A 20,839-nucleotide genomic window follows, 5' to 3' on the forward strand; every position below is an offset into this window, starting at 1 on the left:
TTTATTTTTTAATTTATATATCAAAATAACAGTGTAATTCTTCATTATTTTTTATAATTATATTTTAATCCTCATTTAAATATAATCAAATGAATTATAAAAAATATTATACAAGCACGCAATGCGTGCGTCGATGTACTAGTTTTTATTACGAATCACATTGGGTTGAGATTCTGCCCTTACCTTTATATATGCATTATATAAATCGAGATATGTAAAATATAATAATCTGTAAATCACGTGTAAGCTCGAATAGATATAATAACACGTAAATCACACATACGAAGCTCATAAAGAAGATTTTTTTTGTCGATAATTGAAACTTTCGTCTCAAATTAAACTTACGCAATCAATAAATTACAATATATTTGATTTATTTTTAGACTAAAAACATGGGTCTGAAAAAAAAGCCTATTTTGTACATATAGCTATTTTATTTTAAAAAACTATAATTATTTTTTTATAATTTTAACAAAAAACCCAACACAAGCTGACACTAGCCCAAGATGGGGCCCATTACTAGGTTTGGGTTTAATTTGGAATATACGAGGATATACTCTTTTGGATTTAATTTTGAAGATTTTTATAATTTTTTTAAAAAGATTTCGATAAAATTGGTATATGAAATACCTAAAAATAAAAAATAAGTACACTAAAATATATTTAATTAATATCATTTCATAAATTTTTATATGTTTATTCAATATAATTATTCCTTATATGTTTGTTTTTGGGTTGGCGAACGTATCTTCATAATTTTTTTTAAAATACATAACATTGTAAAATAATTAATTCACAATAATGATAAATAATAAATATATAAATTCTGTATTTTTGGTGCGGCACGAGACAAGTCTAGAACTGAGGAGGATGTACGAATTTCATTTGATTTGTTAGCATTTATTAGTATACATGTCAAAACGGGCTGACGGGACGGGCCAGCCCGCCACCCGCCGCAACCCGCCATTAGGCGGGCGGGGCGGGGCGGGCGGGGCCGGGGCGGGGCGGGGCTCTAACTGGCCAACCCAGCCCAACCCACCTTGGGCCGCGGGTTAGGGGGACCAACCCGCTTGTTATTTTTTTTTAAAAAAATACTAAACAATATTAAAATAAACACAGAAGAAAAATAATTTCATTCAAATACTTTCACAAAAATTTAAAAACATTGAAATAAGACATTGAAAGCATACAACAATCAACATAATCCATAAAAAAATAAAGTGCTTATTTTAATTCACACAAGATTTCATCGTACACATGTACTAAAATTTAACTCATGTAATATCACCAACCGTAAATACAATGAACCCTTAAAATGTGAATTTCAAATCTTTTTTAGTATACAATTTCTCCAGTTTCTTAAGGGTTTGTCATCACAAGAAAACAAAAATTAACGATCTTAAGGGTTTGTCCGCACAAAGCACCTAGCTCTTACCATCCACATTTTCTTAAAAAGTGAGAAACATTGGAAGATAACAGAAAGTCGAGAAAACAGACGGTTGTAAATTTCAGAAAATATTATGTGTTCAACAATACACATAATTACTTTATTTACTATATTATTTCGATAATTCTGGATTAATTAGAGTTAAACATTAAAAAAAGGGAGGAGACTGGAGAGTAACATCTTCAAAAAAAAATAGAAGCATAGAGATTTTATCAGAGTGATTGAAGTTAGGCACATGAGAAAAAATAAAGAAGAAATATGAATTTTTGTATAAAACTTAAAAATATAATATTCGACCCTAATTTGGCGGGCCAGCCCGCAACCCAAACGGGCTCAACCCGTTTGGCCCGCCTCCAAACGGGCTATTATTTTATCAACCCAACCCGCTCAGTTTTATGGCGGGGCGGGCCGGTCCGACGGGTCTGACCCAATTTGACAAGCCTTTATTAGCCTCATAAAATTTATGGTTTAAAAAATACTAAGACTGCGTTTGGTTTGGAGAATAAAATAAACTAATGATTAGTAAGTAAATGATAAGAAAATGATTGCCGTAGAAATGTAATATATGGTGTTATGTTTGGTAAGATTTTTAAGTGTAGGATAATTTTGAATTTTTTTGAAATGACAAAATTGCCCTTTCTTCTTTTCTTTTCTTTTTCCACTCCGACGGCGGCGACGTTCCGGCAACGTCGGTGCGGCAGGCAGTCAATGGCGTCGACGGCTGCTGGCCGGCCGGAAGTTATCGGTCGGTGGCGACGGTCGGTGGTCCGGTCGGCTGGTTCTCGGCGACTGCCGGCGGTGATCGGCCGACGGTGGTAGCGGCGGTTTTCGGCTGGAGTCGGCATTCGGCCGGCGGCGGCGGCGGTTGGTGGTCGGTGGCGGCGGGAAGTGATGGTGAGTTTAGATATAGGAGAAGGGTAAAATTGGAAAAATATGAAGGATTAAAAGTTGGATAAATAATCATAGGGGATGAGGATGTATTTTTTAACCCACCTAATATAACCTAATCATTCATAGGAGGTATTGACTTGGTTAAATAATCACGCGTACCAAACGAGGGATAAGGTGGGTTAAAAAAAATAAACCCACCTTATCACAGCAACCAAACGCAGCGTAAGTATATTATGAGACGGGAATATGTTTATCTTTAAAATAAAAAGTAATATTTTTGGTATAATAAATAATATTTTTTAATAAAATATATGTATTACAAAATTGACATGTGATACCGTTTTACAAAATTTTTTTATGTTAAATTAAATCTATTTATTGTATGATATTTAAATGCTAATAAATTTTTAAAAATTCGTATCAAGAATAAAGTTGTCATTAAATTAATAAATTTATATTAGCAAAGATAATAATTAGTAAAGAGTAAGTCTATTATGATTGTCTCACGCTTTATCTGTGAGATGAGTCAACAGTACCGATATTCACAAAAAAAAGTATTACTAACATAAAAAAATAATAATTTTTCACGGATGACCCAAATAAGAGATTCGTCTCACAAAATACGACTTGTGATACCGTCTCACACAAGTTTTTGTTATTAGCAAAAGTCATGCGATTGTAATCGTATCTATATGAAATTTAATTAAAAATGTATATTTTTGGTACCAAATTTTGTTTTATTTTTCATTTTTTTTAGTTTTTTCTAATTATAAATTTTAAATTAATAAAAAAATTGGGAATTCTCAAATTTACAAAAATGAGATTTCAAAAATTTGAGAGAACCACACGAAATTCATTTGAAACCCTTTCAACTGTGAATCAATCATTTATACACAATTATTCAGCTTTAGGTTTTCAAAATCTCTCTCGATCGGAAAAGTAGTGATACATTTAATCTATCACCTAATTGTTGATCAATCTCATGGCGGACGAGCAGGCGTCGGCGTCGGCGTCGGCAGCTGCAGCCGGCGGTGATTCGGCGGCGACGCCGTTGTGTCACTCTGTCATACCTATAGCGAACAAGCTGCAGGATATATTTGCGCAAGTCGGAAGCCAGTCAATGATCGAATTGCCGCAGGTGGCGGTGGTCGGTAGCCAGAGCAGCGGCAAATCCAGTGTGTTGGAGGCGTTGGTGGGCCGTGATTTCCTGCCTCGTGGCAATGATATCTGCACTCGGCGCCCTCTTGTGCTGCAACTGCAGCAGACTAAGAGGAAGACAGATGGAGCGGACGAGGAGTGGGGGGAGTTCTTGCATTTGCCGGGGAAGAAGTTCTTTGATTTCAATGAAATCCGGAAGGAAATTCAGGTTTTTTTCCATTAGCGTGTGGTTTTTTTTTTTTTTTATGGGGGCGGTTTTTTAAATTCGAAATCAATTACCGTCTCGTCTATCAGATATCTTTACGTGTATGCTTATATGTGCGAAAATGAAGTCGATAGCGAAATTCATATTTTTATTTCCGGAGGTTTAGACTGATGTTTGGAAAAAATAGTTTTTTTGTCCATTCTCTATTTCTGAACTAATTGGTAAAATTATACTTTGCCGTCTATGTAGATATAATTATGGGGCTTTAAACCAGTATCTGCTCAGTGGGTTGGTGGTTTCCACTCTTTATTTCTAGGATGCAAATAGAAGACTTGCAAATTTTTTTCTTTCGTAAAGATCAATGTGAGCATTGGTTGTACTGTTGCTGCCTTTTTCTGCCTATTATTTTGGTCCATGGTGCCTGATCAATTCTTATTACGGTTTTTTTTTGAGTGGACTCTTTTTTATGGTAGTTGATGGTTACATTGGTTATCAACTAGCTTCTGAAAACCAAAGATTTCAAAAGGGTTACTTATTTGTGTTTTTGGTTCGAGGTCTGAGTTTGACCGCATACATTTTCTTTTTTGCTCGTTCGGATTTATGGATTTGACCTATATGGTTTTAAAATCTATCATCTAGATTCATAGTGCAGGTTTGGCAACAAAAAAATTGAGAATTTGAATTCACCTTTGGAATCTAATATATTTTTAGTTCATATTCGGATTCATTTCAGAAGTTGCAATTGCGAATCCACTGATTATCAGATGAAGTCATTCAAAATTACTTTGCCAAAACCAGATGACTGTGGATCAACCAAATAAAGCAAATTTAGGTGAATTCTCATAGTTAATGAGTATTTAAATGTTAAAATTTTAGTACCATGTTGACTTTGTTTGCGAAAGATCTGGTCAGCATGCTTCATGGTTACCACTGGGCAAACCATATCTTTATGCTATTCTCATTGCTTTGATTGCTATAATCTTACTTTCTTCTTCACTTATTTTCCTACTTTTTTTTTTCTTGTTGATTATTCTTGAATTTGACTGTTGAAATTTTATTTAGGCTGATACAGAGAGAGAAGCAGGAAAAAACAAGGGTGTTTCAGACAAACAAATTCGTTTAAAGATTTTTTCACCAAATGTTCTTGACATAACTCTGTGGATCTACCAGGACTAACAAAAGTTCCTGTCGGTGACCAGCCGACTGATATTGAAGCTCGCATTAGAACTATGATAATGTCGTACATTAAAATTCCAAGTTGTTTGATACTGGCTGTATCGCCTGCAAATTCTGATCTAGCAAACTCAGATGCCCTTCAGATGGCTGGAATTGCTGATCCTGATGGTTGGTTCTGTTCTTAATCCATTAATTTTCAGAAAAACTTTATTACCAAAACTCATTTCTATAAACAGCAATATGCTCTGTTTTGGACTCTAAAACTAATTTGTGAAGTTTTTGCCTGCAGGTAATAGAACTATTGGTGTAATTACGAAGGTGAGGAATTTAAGTACCTAATTCTCGTGTAGTAGGCATTTTTTCTAAGATATTGTTTTTTATGCTAACTTTGGTTCTTCAGTTGGATATTATGGACAGAGGTACCGATGCCCGCAACTTTTTACTCGGAAAAGTGATTCCTCTTCAGCTTGGTTATGTGGTGTGTGAATCGTAGTCAAGAGGTAATACTTTTTCAGAAAGATGCATATGATACCTGCATATGATAGAGAACGCTGCCTTGTAATTTGTTTAGACGCTAAGCTTGAATTGTTCCTTTCTGTTTAGTTATTAAAATGCTATTTTTCAGATCTTAAAATTTTAGTTGTTTGAACCTTTTAGACTGTCGGAAAGCTTTCAAAATCTGAAAGTTTTGCATCTTCTTATTATTAATTTTTTAATGGTAATTAGTTTACAAATCTTTCGGCATTTGCTTAGTTATGTCTTTGCAATTGACTATGGTTTGAAATATAATGCACGCTGTTCAAGACCCATTAGGAAGTGATTTTGTTGGTTAATGTTCTGTGACTTGATTGGTACCTCATTTTGACAGATGAGAATCGATGCTGTATGAAAATTTCTCAATAACTTTCAATGCTTTTTCCTTGATGGTGTTGTTTTTATCATTAAGCAGGACATTCTGTTGAATCGGAGCATCAAGGATGCACTTATAGCAGAGGAGAAATTTTTTCGCAGCCGGCCAGTATGATCTTGATATTGTTATTGATAGTTTTAATTTCCCATTCATATCCGATCACTTGAATGGGCTAATCTTCTTTGCAGGTATACAGTGATCTTGCTGATCGCTGTGGAGTTCCTCAGTTGGCCAAGAAGTTGAACCAGGTATATATGTTGAGATTGAGCCTGACATTTGTCTTTCTAATCTATTTAATTTATTGACCTTGATCATCAAGTCGAGTTAAATAGCATTTCTAGTTAGTATTTTGTGAAGCACGTAGCTCTGTCAACATTTGGCAGTTTCTGGAGTAACTGTTTAGTCAACAACTCTACCGTGGCATAAAGTTTAGTTTGTTGCCATTCTCTCCGTCTCACTACAATTGTATAGAAGATTTTTACTGTGATAGGTGTACGATATAATCTTTCTCCTTGTTAAACAGATTCTGTGCAGCATATTAAGGCAATTCTTCCAGGGCTGAAGGCACGCATAAGTGCTGCTCTTGTTTCTGTTGCAAAGGAGCATGCAAGCTATGGAGAGATTACTGAATCTAAGGTTTTTTTAAACTTGTCTACGTGTACTATTTTCTTTGTTTGCTACTCTCTGAACTTTTACTGACTTACAGGCTGGCCAGGGAGCACTATTGCTTAACATTCTTTCAAAATATTCTGATGGTATATTTCCTCTAATTATCATGTTCAGATATTACTTTGGATATTAATTTTTACATATATTTGTTGACCTGCGAATGAATCAAGCCATTCACGAGCAGTTTGGCGCGGGTTTTGCGTAGAGCTCATTTGTTGTTGTTGTCATTGGCTTATTTTGCAAAATAGCCGATCGTGATTCATCAGTGTTCCTTATTTGAATCGCTTGGTATATGGAACAATAAATTTTTGGATTTATAATATAATGCAATAAAATATTGGTTACATAGCAGTTTCTCTTCTTTCAGCATTTGTCGTTGTGGTCTAATATTTAATCAAGAATGAGAAGTCCAAGCTTGTGTTGCCTTTATTCATTTTCAGCATTACCCGGCGTCTCGTATTAATTGATTTCTGTTTTGTTTGAAACAGCATTCTATGATAGAAGGAAAAAATGTAGAAATGTCAACATCCGAGTTGTCTGGTGGGGCTAGAATCCATTACATTTTCCAAAATATTTGTGAAGTGCTTGGAGGTTTGTGCTCTTTATTAGAATGTGTGGATATGCTTGAAAATATTGTACTCTAGGATCTGTACAAGTGTAAAATATTGTACTGAAGATCTGTTTTAAATCTCGCTGGTGAAAAATTTAACACTGTTTTCTTAATATAATCCATCCTTTGGTTACTCTGTAGAACAAATGGTTTTTCCTCACTGGGGCGACCGTAAGTGTTTTGTTGGGTAAGAGAAAGGTAGATTATTGAGTGAACAAAGCCATGACAAATGTTGAGTTTCCCTGTATTCTTCCCGTGTGAATTTAAAGTGGCATAATTTTAGCCCTAAAAGCTGAATCCTGCTGTCTTGACCAATGCTTGCTTGATCTTTTTAAGTGAAAAATATTTATTGTCAACTCTTCTCATGGCCAGTAATTTGTTGAGCTTTGGAATTCTTGAAGATGTTAAATTGATTGTTAGATTAAACTTTCTTTACATCATCCCTTCTGCAGGACGTAGATCCATGTGCAGATTTAACAGATGATGACATCCACACTGCCATTCAAAATGCAACGGGTCCCAAATCTGCATTGTTTGTGCCAGAAGTAAGTCTCAGCTGTGTCTTTTTCGTTTTTTCTAAACAAAGAAACTCTAAGATAATTTATTTAGCATTCGACATTCCTCCTGACATGTTCTTGAAATAAATACAAACATGTAGGTTCCTTTTGAAGTTCTCATTCGGAGACAAATAGCTCGCCTGCTGGATCCAAGTCTTCAGTGTGCTAGATTTATTTACGATGAGCTAATCAAGGTGCTTGCTTTTATAAATTATCATTGTTTATATATGTGTTTTATTTTGCTAGGGATATTAACACTGTTTGTTTTTTTCAGATGAGTCATCGATGTATGGTTAACGAATTGCAGCGTTTTCCAATTCTCAAAAGCGCATGGACGAGGTGGTTGGAAATTTTTTGAGAGAAGGTCTTGAACCATCAGAGACAATGATAGGTCACATTGTGGAAATGGAGGTAATATGCAATTTTGAAGTTCCATAGCTTGTTTCTTTTTTCCATATCGTTTCTGAATCCTAAAAATATAGAACATTGGTTCTGCAAAGCAATCTAGGAGCCTTGAGATTTGAGAGCCAGATGTTTAAAAATATCAGTGTCCGCAGTGTTATAATTGCTTCTCGTTATCACCTTTATTATTGTCACTATTATTATCTTTTGAACTTACAATGTCAGAATGCTTGCGTTTATATGATTAAACAATTCACAGTAATGTAGCATTCATTCTTATTAGAGTGAAGACTGTGAAGTACATGCTTTTCCATTCTAGCCCCTTGTGTTCAATAACTTTAACGATCTACCTGTATCCAAACTGGCCCAACTCATGCAGAAGGATTGTAGTATGCCAAGCAAACATAACATGTGTTTTATATGTGAAACCCGATCCCCCATTTATTTTCCTCTGACACGTATTTCAACTACCGTCCTCATATACCTTGGTGCTCTTTTCTTTTGCATCATTGTAAAGTAGATACATCATCTTTTGCCTTAAATTTCCTTGCAAATGTTTTTATGGATTAAATTTTTTTTATTCTTGGATATTTTTGGATTGAGATTCTTTTTTTTTTCTGTTCTGTAGATGGATTACGTAAACACTTCCCATCCAAATTTTATTGGTGGAAATAAGCTTTAGAGACCGCTTTGCAACAGAACAAGTCATCAAAGTTTGCTGCATCAGTTCCTAGGCAAAAGGTATAAAAAGACGTGCACTTGCTGCATTTTGTAATTATATTTCCATATGGGTTTGTTAACAGGTATGCTCATCAATTCTTGATTGTATTTATTAATTAGGATGCAGTAGAGTTAGATAAATCACAAAATCCAGAAAAAAATGTAAAGTCTCGTGCTATTCTTGCTCGACAAGTGAATGGCATTGCTCCTGAGCTGGTAAGTTTGTTCGGCAATAGCCTCCAAGTTAAATCCCGAACTTTAATTTTTCCCAGTTATTCTGTGATTAATCATGTTGATGTTCTTTCCATGGGCAAAGGGCATTCGACCAGTTGCAGATGTTGAAAAACTGCACCATCTGGTAATTCTTGTGACCTTTTCTTTATTAAAATGATTATGATGCTACCATTAACTTTTGCCTGTATATTACTCTTCAAGAGGGAAAATGAAAAAATATTATTGGTTAATTTTATTTCACCATGACCAATATTGATTATCTCAAATTGAATTCAATAGTAAAGCCTAATTGATCAACTTGACTGCTTGCTTGGTGAGAGTTTGACACACACCATCTGTTTATAATCACCCCAACTTGAAAGCACGTGATGAAGAGGAACTTAGACTGATCTTCAATTCAACAGAGTGGAAGAATTATTAAGCTGTAAGAACAAGTTCTTCCTCTCTAAAAGCAAGCGGTTGGCCACACGACCTGTTCTTATGACTAATGAAATATATGTCCAAATCTAAATCCTAAATTTAGCTATTTGAATGAGATCTGAGTCGATCTACCTTGAGCATACATTCTAAATCCTAAATTTAGCTATTTGAATGAGATCTGAGTCGCTCTACCAGTCTACCTTGAGCAACATTTACATTTATTTGCTCAAGTGCAATGGTTCTCGCGTAGTAGAAGTTAATTATCACCTGAAAGACTTAATGTCAATTATTTGTTACTGACCAGTTAGCAATGCTGGTTCAACCTGGGGGATATCTTCGATCTTTGGTGGTCATGACAATCGAACGGCTGTTAAAGATAATTCTTCAACTAGCAAACCATTTGGTGGACATGTTATGAACTTGGAGCAGATCAATGGACATGTTATGAACTTGGAGCAGAGTTTTTTCGATGATTCATTTGAGAGAGGTATGCGGTATTCTTTTTAGCTGAGCTACATTCTGCGTTTATTGCTTTATTTTGCCCTGCTTGCCGTCCTAACATGTGTATTTCCTGTTCACTTAAAGCCCCCTGCTGTATTAAGACCCTCAGAAGCTCATTCGGATCATGAGACTATCGAGATTGCTGTTACCAAGCTGTTGTTGAGGTCATATTATGACATTGTCCGGAAGAATATTGAGGATTCTGTACCGAAAGCAATAATGCATTTTCTGGTAATTTGTTTTTATCATTTTTTTTCAATTCTCTTTCTTTACTTGATTCTTACATCCCATGGACGTTCTCACTTCAGCATTTAGTGATGATTTCCTTATATGCAATAAAGAAAGCAATCATATATGCCATTTGTTGTGATCTCAAGTTTGGATCATGTTATGAGAGGATCAATGTATTTTGGATCGGGTTTCAAAGCTCGTTTAGAGAGAACATCGTGATCTCACATTCACTATTTGATTTTAGATGTCTGGATTTATTCCTTGCAACAATAGCCATTTAAATACAAAGACGACATTTAATTTCCTAGCAAGAAATCAGCCACGATTCCCCCGATCTAGGGCTAGAATGCATGCAATATTAAAAAAGGAAACTAAATGAAATCATTATAATGAATTCTTTATTTCCAAATCTTCCATCAGATGATCCTTGATTTCTGCGTTTGTCCTTAATTCTTGCCTATTACATCTGCCTCTCCTTGGAAATCGTGCTTGATTCCAGAATCTTCCAAATTGTTGTTGCTCTCTTGCTATTCTGAAAAATTCTCCACCATTTCAAGAACAATTGTTGTAGGAGTATCTCAAGGATTAAGTGCAAGTGGCGGTAGTTCTTAAATTCTTCCCACTATAACTTTGGATGATCTTGGTACCATTTGAGGAACCAGGGTTCACCATCTCACCGAAAGTGGAAAGAGGCCAATCCTTTCTTGTCTTTCTCTTGTCCGTGTTGGTGTCAAAATTTTTTTTCACATCGACTAAGATATCTCACCAGATCCGATTGACTATTGTACCGGGGAAAATCTAGCTTCAAATTTTTAGGTACTTTTGATTAGTCATCCTCGCTGTCTCGATGTCCTTCAGAATGCTGGTCACTGGGGCCCCGTTGATTGCTGCTTTCTTTGCCCCGATCTTCTTCGGTTATTCCAATCACATGGTTGACTGACATTTGGATATCTCCTCCAATTGTTGAAGAAGAGCTTGCTGCCTTCTTTCATTGGCTGCCATGTCCTCTCGATACAACTTTACAAAAGCTTGTAATTGTTGTTGTAGTGCTTGGAATCCCCATGACGACTGGTTCTGATACCAACTTGTTATGGTTTCAAGTTTGGATCATGTTATGAGATGATCAATGTATTTTAGATAGGTTTCGAGGCTCGTTTTGAGAGAATTTCGCTTTCTCAGATATTTTTATTCCTTGCAACAATAGCCATTTAAACACATTGAATACAATTAATTTCCTTAGCGAGAAATCTGTCTGTCATGACTAGAATGCATGAATGCATGTAATATTAAAAAAGAAAACAAAATAAAATGCTTCTAATTAATTCCTTATTTCTGAATCTTCCAGCACTTTATCCTTGATTTCAGCAGTCTGTCCTTAATTCTTGCCTATTACACCATTGTTTCTGACCAAATTCTAATCCCGACAAATCAGTTGTCCTATTTGTGTTTTGATGGTTAAAGCTGTTCAGTATTCTCTTTTTTTCTTGGGCAAATTTTTGTAGCAGTTGCTGCTGTTCAGATATTGACTTGTCCTTTTTGTGATTTTAAATTACATACATATTTGTTTAATAATTTTATTTATTGTTGTTAATGTAATGCAGGTAAACCACACCAAGCGGGAGCTGCACAATGTTTTCATCAAAAAGCTTTACAGGCATGTTATGTTTCTAAAAGCTTTGTGGATTTTTTGTATGGTCAAAGAGATAAAAACCAAACAAGCAAAGTCAAATTGATATGTCAGCTTTCCTTTTTCAATCGATAGGTTATATTTGAAATCAGAATAATACACAGACTAGCGGAGAGACACTTGCATGCCTTAGTTGGAAAAATATGTCACTTCATTTCTGTCTCATCACACTCTAGAATGAGTCGAAGGGATAGAAATTACTACTACTTTTCTGTAGGACCGAGTGCTTACCGTTTTATCAAAAGTTATAGCTAGTGGTAATGGTGCAACTCAAATCTTTTAAACCGCACATCAGTTCAAGCACCACGGTTCGATCGTTCTACCAAGCAGGGACAATTATTGCACCCAACATTTCCTTTCCTTTCCCATCCATGTTTTACACAGAAGTTTTCTTAAATGTGTTCTTCTGTCCAAACAGAAAACTATTTCATTATCTTTTCACGGTAACTTTTATTGCTTGGCTTGAGTCTGTAAGTTGTAATCTGCATTGCTTCATCCTTCTCTCATCCTACTCGAGAACAAACAAAGGGATAGAAATTACTACTACAGCTTCCTTTCACATCCATGTTTTAAGTGAAGTTTTCTTAACTGTGTTCTTTGCATGGTGTCATTTATTGATTGGATTGAGTTCAAGAGTTGTTCAATATATAACATTTTTTCCCTGTTTGCAAGGGTTTGAAGTATCGACTATTATTTTAGCTAAATACATTTCATGCCTTTCATAGTTTCCTCAAATGCCTAAATTTGGTTTTTTTGTAATTTTTTATGTTTTGGGCAGAGACAACTTGCTCGAAGAGATGTTACAGGAACCAGACGAGGTAGCCATGAAGAGAAAGCGTACCCGGGAGTCACTTCGGGTCCTGCAGCAAGCTTTCCGGGTTAGTGCCAGAATTTTAAGTGTTACAGGCATCCCTTGTCGGCTTGTAGTACCTCAAGAGCTTACTCGAAATATTGAATATTTCCTTCAGAAATGCCTGATCACCTTTTTATTCTCCTTGCCCCATTATGGCCTTGTTTGCTTTTCTTTTCAATATTTGTGATGGTTGATAGCTTTATTTCGCATAGATTTTATGTTTCTTGGTGCATTGAACATTCTGGTATGGAGTCTCATCCATTCAGAGCTACGTCAAGCAACAGATCGACTTTTCACCAATCTTTGTTTAGAAAGTTAATGGCCGTTGAGTTATTAACACAATTAAACCAGCCGTCACATCACTATCATAATCATATTTATGTCGAACCTATATGTGCCGTGTTGTGTTTTATTAGACGATAGAATTCTGGTTTTTTCTCACTTCTCCTTTTCTGAATGTTAGACGTTGGATGAATTACCACTTGAAGCTGAGTCAATCGAAAGGGGATACAGCTTGAACACTGACCCAACAGGCTTGCCAAGGATCCACGGCTTCCCACCTCATCCTTTTATAACACTAGTAGTGGTTCCTCCGAATCATACTCCGCATCTCCCAAAAACCCCAAGTCACGAAAGTCATCACATTCTGGGGAGCTCCACTCACCTTTTTATGGTAATTCCGATTCCAATGGTGCTGGACGTAATTCTACTACTGGTCTATATCCATCAGTTGACATCTAGATTGGTGAAGAATTCAACTACCATCACCACATTCGTGTCACGCCCACGTGTCGTTATTCCTGAAAACATGTAAATTCCTATGGTTTTGCTTCTGGTACTTGATAAGTCGCATATCTTTCTATTAAATGAATACATAAGTGATGTTGACCATTTGTTTTCCGACTCATATAGTATTTTTTTGTCCTAATGATGATCGGATTGTTATAAATGCAATTGTTAAAAATAGCTCAATGAAATAGGAGATGTTGCTTCCCTCCTTATAATGTTTGTAGCAAATATTCATCCTTTTTTTGGTTTGCCGTGAGAAATTTACTTGTATGTAACTACTGTCATATCTTTTGCCTACTTTTCTCACTTTTATCAACTTGTAAATTGTCTTCTTATATGGCCAACTAAAATAAGTAGAAAATCACTCCACTTGAAGATTGCTTTCTTGTGATCCTGGATTGGAACAGAAGGCCTGTTTATCTAATTTTTTTTAGTTCTAGTTTCAATTGTCCTAAATCTTTTGACTGATTATCCACTCGATTCTAATGGCTTATTACATCAAATCCTTCCGAAAAGTACAAAAGATATAAAACCCTCTAAAAAATTTAATATACTAATATATCTTCTAATTTTTTTTTAAAAAAAAATGATAAGCACATTTGAACCCTTATTTTTTTATAAAGACTTGAGCATATTCACCCTATTTGACTGTTTGTAACAAGTTTTATGTCATTTTAAAAACACAGGTTTTAGATGCAATTTATTTAATACATGTGGTTTTTCATTTTTTCAGAATTTAACAAGACGTACTTAAGCAATTTTTCTTAAGAATAATGCTAAAAATACATCCGTATATCGTTACATCGATAATATACAAATATTTAATATACGTATAGCCACTAAGCTAGTTTACCTGTACTTCACTCTCTTGCCGAACTTAACCAACTTAACTACCGAAAATTCATAAAAAAATCCTCACAATCCCTCTAATTTTGATTCGTCCTTCAAAATCCTCCGCTGATTTCTTCAAGAATACCACTCTCTCTCCCACACAAACACCAAAAATTCATCAAAAAGACGAAAAGAGATAATTCTTTGCTTCTTCTCACAATCGACAATGCTCAGATATTTTCTTCTCCGTGCAGTTCATCGCCATCTCTTCGCCATTTGCATCTGTTCCCTCCTCTGTTATTCACTCTTGTCAATCTTTCTCGTCACCATTCCAATCTTGCCATCGGATTTTGCCACAGTAAATGCTCCCTTTCTTGTCCTTTGTCTTTTTCCTTTAACCTTTTCAAATTATTTTCCAACTTTTTTTGGTGGGTTTCGTGATCAGACACAGTGGAATGGTTCTGTAGAGATTGTTGAAGATGTTTATCACTCGGCAGATGTTTTTCGGAGAGATTACGACGAAATGGAGAGGAAGTTCAAGATTTATGCATATAGAGATGGAGATGAATATGAGGATAGTACAGCAAGAACGATTCATTGGAAATATGCAAGTGAAAGCTATTTTTCAAGAATATCAGAGAGAGCTCGTTTCTGACAGATGATCCTCATCATGCCCATTTGTTCTTCATCCCACTTTCTTGTCACAAAATTCGCCAAAAGGTAATCAAATTCTAATTACGTACAAATCTTTATATATATATATAAATTCATTTTCTTTGTTTCTTGTTTCTGAACAGTTGCCAGCGAAAAAAACGCCATGCAAATGAAACTTATATATAAGTATAAATATTTATTATTCTAAAGTTGGATTCCATAGATTCTTCCTGTAAAGAAATAGTAAAATAATTACGATAATGTGGCGGGCTGAGGCGGAACACGGCGGCTGGGGTGTGGGTCCGGTGGTGGCATTGCTGTGTGTAGTAATGTTTTTGAATTTCTGCCGCTGGGGATGGGTCCGGCCCGATTCAGCCTCCGCCATTTGCGATACTCCTCGTTTTCCCTGTGCTGATGGCTGCCATTTTCATATACCTTACTTATGCGGCAATTAGTGATTACTAATTGCTGAATCGTACCCTTTTATCTCCCTCTTCAAGTCTATTATTTATAGGATTAAATTGGCATTTCTTTGGATTGACGTCTCTGCTACGCCAGGTATCCTCGTACCAGAAAATGGAATCATATGTCAAGGATTATGTTGAGGGCTTAATCCTCAAGTACCCGTACTGGAACAGAACACTCGGCTCCGACCACTTCTTCGTATCATGCCATGAATTCGACTTAGGAGCGACTCAAGGCGTTCATATGCTCGTCAAGAACTCCATACGAGCTGCCTGTTCTTCTAGTTATAGACATGGATTCATCCCACACAAAGATTTTGCAGTTCCTCAAATAAATCAGCCATTTGCACAACCAGCCGGAGGATATGACTTACACAGGAGGTATTTATGGCGTTTCGAGCTCAATAATCTTAGCCACAGCGATGAAACACAAATCTGAACTATGTATAGTTTCAAGTTTTGGGGTCCAATTATTAGTTGAAGCAATCACTTTCGAGAGATTGTTGGATATGTTTTCATGACAATAATATATTAGATTTTGCACTTGATTCGATTATGACCCAAAGTTATTTGGCGACAATTTATCGATCAATTTCTTCTATCCAAAACATGTTGCATAGGCTGATGTTTGATAGTGTATTCGGCAGGACAATTCTTGGCTACTGGGAAGGCAAATGCAATTCGGATATAAGAAAGAAGCTGGTGCATCTATGGGGAGAAGACGAAGAACTTGATTTTCAGAACCAAACAGTGCCTAAACTTAGTACAATTTACAAATTTTATAGTGCAAAATTCTGCATTTGTCCTGCCAGCTTAACTCACACAAGTGCTCGAATCACTAGGGCTATTCATTATGGATGTGTTCCTGGTAAATCACATCATATTACTGTTGCATTTTTTCCAAATCCTTTTCTGCTTCTATAATTTGATCTGGAATCTGCCATTTTGCAGTAATCTTGGGAGATCACTTTGATTTGCCATTTGTTGACATTCTTGAATGGCGAAAATTTGCTCTTCTTTTGAAAGAGGCAGATGTGTACAAACTCAAGGACATTTTGAAGGCCAAAGCAGGTGCGGAATACAGAATGTTACACAACAATCTACTCAAGGTCTGTAAGATAAAAATATGGGAAAAAAAAATATATTTTAGACCCAAGAGTCAATCTTGAATATTGCAACTACTTACCTTATTTCTATGGATCAACAGGTGCAGAAACATTTCCAGTGGAATGCGCCCCCGGTAAAATTTGATGCATTCCATATGGTAATATATGATCTATGGTTGAGGAGGAACGTAGTTAAGTAATGAGCTCCGCCAAGTTGTTACTCTGTTCTTACTCTTTTCTCCAAATTGTAGTGTGAAATGACAAACCATACTTGGGATCGTTGTTATGGCAAACATGATATAAAGAAGTTGACATTACATACAAATTTTAAAGCTAATAAAGCAGAGGATTTAATACATTTCTGGTCTAACATTATGTTTGTTCTCCAGGAACAACAAATTTGTGAACAAGATTTTCATGCGACTTAAATCGGAAAAAGAAAAGGGAAAGGAAAAGGAAAGGCCTATATGTACTCTAGCTGATCCCGCATATCCAACTAATAGTACATGAAGTATATGTACAAGAAATTCTCACATTCAACAAGTCGAAAGACAGTTCAAGTCTCACTCCATTCATCAGCATCTAATTCATCACAACTGGCAGAGTAATTTCTTAATCACCTTTAAGCGTTCAACACTGTCTTTTCTGCCTTGGAAGTAATTGCATTAGCAGCAGGGATAGTGGTATCTGCACCATGAGCTGCACCATTGCTCTGTGCATGAAAATGAAAGTGTACGCTAAGAAAACATAAAACTCTTCATATGAAATTTAGGAGAATAAATGAAAGAAAGAATATGTGGCTTTCATCACAGATATGAGAAACTTTTCAATTCTTTCATCGCAGATAAACTTTTAAATTTAAATAGTGACGTACAATTTCAACAGCATCCATAAAATGTGGTTGCACGGCAACAATTGGAACTTTTGAAAGGTCTCTTAGTACTCCCTGCAACAGCAAAAGCTTCAATATGAGTAATTTAGAGAGAAGTAATTGCATCGATTCAACAATAAGAATATTTAGAAAGGACTAGACGTGGTATCATTGAATTTTATTCACATACAATAATTTATTTGGACTTCATGAAATGAGGTTTTATTGCTTTCTTGTATTTGAAGTGTTTTTCCATATAAAATGGTCAAAATGATCTTAATGTAAAAACTGACTCGCAAGTAGCAAAGAGCAGAATCTGGGTTCAAACGCACACGAGGGAGGGCAACTTTCTTCGGCTGGGTAATGTTAAACAGAGATAACCCGACTAAAAATATAAAAATGGAAATGATGAAATTTCAGGGATTTTTGTAAAAAATTGTAGAGAGAGAACACTTTCAAAGTTATAACAGAATTTAGAAATATCCTTTCAGAAGTCATTTACAGTCAAGCACTTTACTAAAATGGATCATATAAAACTCTTGTGCATGAACTCATCAATGCCAATAGCACCAAACAAAGAATTTACTGCATGCGTATAAACAACTTAAAAAAGGCAAAACAAAGACTAACACAATCAGATAGGTGTTATTACCACAGCAAGTGTTCTCGATAATGAACAAATATAAGCACTGAATTTAAATAACCAGTTGAATGACTAATTTAAATATCAAGTTTTTATTGTGAAAGTTGGTTTGTTTAAAATGAATGAGCACATATACATATGAGAATTTTTATTTGGATATGGCGTCGACATTTACTAAAAGTGGCATTCACAACACGCAGATAAAGTTCCACATTAGAAAAATCAAACTCATGGCCGATCTGAACAACATTCAGTTAGAAATACTAAACCAGTTATATACAACACCTTGTTGGCCCACTTGAGACCACATGCATTGCACAGTGTCCTTGGTCCATCTGGGCCACGTCTCATCATAGGAGTGGACTTCGAACTAATCCCACAATGCCTACATCTGCTATAGGCAAAGAAATCCAACGACACTTAAAAATCCATTAACGAACTAGAACATAGATCAATACATCTCCACTGTGGCTCAATGTAATTATTTACCTGCTATGTCAAAATAAAAAGAAAAAAAGGAAGAGGACAACGAGGCTTAACAGATGACAGAACCACAAAAGTGAAAAAATTACACTCACAAGGTCTCCCGTTCTTCTTGGCCAGCATCAAAATCTGCAGTCGATGAACCTGGTTCCTCAGAAACTGACTTGGATGATGTAAACTGACCTTTCTTGCGCTGCATCCTGGAAGATTTCATAATATATGTACTATATAAAGATGCAGAATTAAAATCAGTATGTCAATGAGCTGTGCTAGCCATTGATTTTTAAATATGATAATTAGGAATTAGGATTGACACGATTTGCTACCAGTTTCTTAACACCAATCTTATGCCAAATTCAAACATTATGATTTGAAGAGATTGATCCGGAAACCATCATAAAGTATGTCTCGATGTAGAATCTCTCTTGTTACGTAAGAATAGCAAGCTGCTTAATCTCGTAGAACATAGCGCACACTGTTTAATTGGTCAAACTAATTTACTACATATAGTATGTTTTAGGACTAGCCAGGCCTTATTCAAGGTCCTTCAAAGATGATTGCTAACATCTTGAATATCGAGTGAAAACTTTAGTGTGACATGTTTTTAAGTCCATAGTGACAACACCATTATCACATCATATCAATTTGATAAACCATAATTGAACACACTTCAACCCAGCATAAAGAAAACAAAAAATTTATGTTGAATGGAACACGAAGGTTACACTAAACTTATCCATTGAAACAATAAATGGAAGTATACATCCTTCCCCTCTCAAAAAAATTGAGAACCACAGTGTGCTGTCTCACAAGCACAGTCACACCTAATGCTTAAATGTTCACTGAATCAGGTGATTTATACACATTACATCAAAAAAATAATACACTTTGAAAGATTCATTTTATGCAAATCACAAAAAGAAAAAAAAAAATCTTGACAAACTGAAGCTAATCTACAATATAGGCTGCTATCCATAAAAATATAGCATACCAGACTTTCCAATGAGTCAAGAAGCAGAAATAAGAGACTGAATATGAGAACAATAACAAATCACCCATCATTACTGGACATTCTCTGATAGTTATATTACCTGAGAGCAACTTCCTTGCGCACAATATAGCGAATCTTCTTATCAAAGCATCTTTCTTTTCTCTTTTCTCTGAAACGGTTCAAAGAAGCAACCCTTTGTGGTTGACTCGACCTTCCGGCTTGATCAGCCAAGCCCTATTGAGGCAAATGGAAAAGTCTTAACAGGTGTAAATTCATGCCATGTCAAGACATTTCAGTACTCGAAAATCAAATTAATTTATCCACACCCTATGGTTTGGAGGAGTCATCCCAGGCGTAGGAATAACAGTGGGTACTTCATAGCCGCCCAACAGTAACAGTACTGCCTGAACCTGAACATAAATGAAGGGGACGAAAACCCTTAAATTGTCACAGACAAACTAAGCACAAGGCAACTAAAAATAAAAAACCTAAAACCGTGGCCTCATGTCACACTACAATGTCAATGAACCAAAATAACCTACATTCACTTCAGATTCTCGAGTTGACCTACGAAAATAAAAGATGAATACTTCCATTCTGTATGAGAAAAAAATCTTATACCATACATCATCTCATCTCTCTGACTAGTTAAGCTTTATACTACAGTTAATTCAACACACAATCAGGCAAAACCAAAGAGACTAGCGAATCACACCACACACGTATAGAAATGAAGGTTCCAAAGCAACAAATTTCCAACAGCAAAGTTAATTTCAAACACGATAAACTAAATTCCCAAACTTCCAAGTCAAAAATCCATGCAATTACCAAACGAAAAACAGAATGAGGGGCAAAATACCTTCTCCGGCGTAACAGAGTCGAAAACATAAACTTCCCCCTGAAACGACAGCGTAAGCTGGTCCGCACCAACATCCCCACCAGCAGACGCCACGACCGGGGCCAAACCCGAATCGTAGAGCGCGTGAGGGCCAACCACCTCCACGCCGTCCATGACCCCACCTCCAGCGGAATCATGGAGCGCATGCGGCGAGTGGGGGGCGTCGTAACCGATCTGAGATGGGGGAATCTGTTCTATGGAGTCTCCATTGGAGCACTGAACGACATCTTCTTTCTCGTCCTTGCCGGCGCGACTTGTTCCATGCTTCTGGAGGAGTTGTACGTTGGCGCTGTTCATGGAGGAATGTGGATGTCCGTACATGGGATGTGGAGATTTGACGATATGGGGTGTCCAAGTCTATTGCAAGTCCCTCGGAGGAAGGGCTCTTTTGCAATTTTAGCACCAATCTACGGCCCGATTTTACTAATTAAAAGCAAT

At 36.1% G+C, this 20,839-nt stretch overlaps 1 protein-coding gene and 2 pseudogenes across 4 annotated transcripts; 2 read left to right on the plus strand and 1 right to left on the minus strand.

The window, feature by feature from the left end:
* The first annotated feature begins 3,174 nt into the window (after positions 1-3,174).
* On the plus strand, positions 3,175-13,757 carry LOC142518269 (dynamin-related protein 3A-like; annotated as a pseudogene).
* Positions 13,758-14,434: 677 nt separating this feature from the next.
* Positions 14,435-16,792, plus strand: LOC142518704 (putative glycosyltransferase At5g03795; annotated as a pseudogene).
* A 189-nt stretch (positions 16,793-16,981) lies between these two features.
* Positions 16,982-20,817, minus strand: LOC142518705 (GATA transcription factor 24-like). 4 transcript variants are annotated; one of them, XM_075621510.1, is made up of 7 exons: positions 20,363-20,817; positions 19,830-19,913; positions 19,604-19,737; positions 18,608-18,736; positions 18,315-18,423; positions 17,390-17,461; positions 16,982-17,227 (listed from the first exon to the last, which is right to left on the minus strand). In XM_075621510.1, the coding sequence occupies exons 1-7, from the start codon at positions 20,720-20,722 to the stop codon at positions 17,138-17,140; spliced, it is 978 nt and encodes a 325-aa protein (XP_075477625.1). In that variant the 5' UTR covers positions 20,723-20,817; the 3' UTR covers positions 16,982-17,137. The 4 variants fall into 4 exon arrangements, with proteins under 4 accessions (XP_075477625.1, XP_075477626.1, XP_075477627.1 ...); XM_075621511.1 differs by having other exon boundaries at positions 18,315-18,420; positions 20,363-20,816; XM_075621512.1 differs by having other exon boundaries at positions 18,608-18,712; positions 20,363-20,813.
* Positions 20,818-20,839: the final 22 nt, after the last annotated feature.

The sequence above is a fragment of the Primulina tabacum genome, chromosome 11, assembly GCF_025594145.1.
Source record: "Primulina tabacum isolate GXHZ01 chromosome 11, ASM2559414v2, whole genome shotgun sequence".
In the NCBI taxonomy this organism is placed as follows: domain Eukaryota; kingdom Viridiplantae; phylum Streptophyta; class Magnoliopsida; order Lamiales; family Gesneriaceae; genus Primulina; species Primulina tabacum.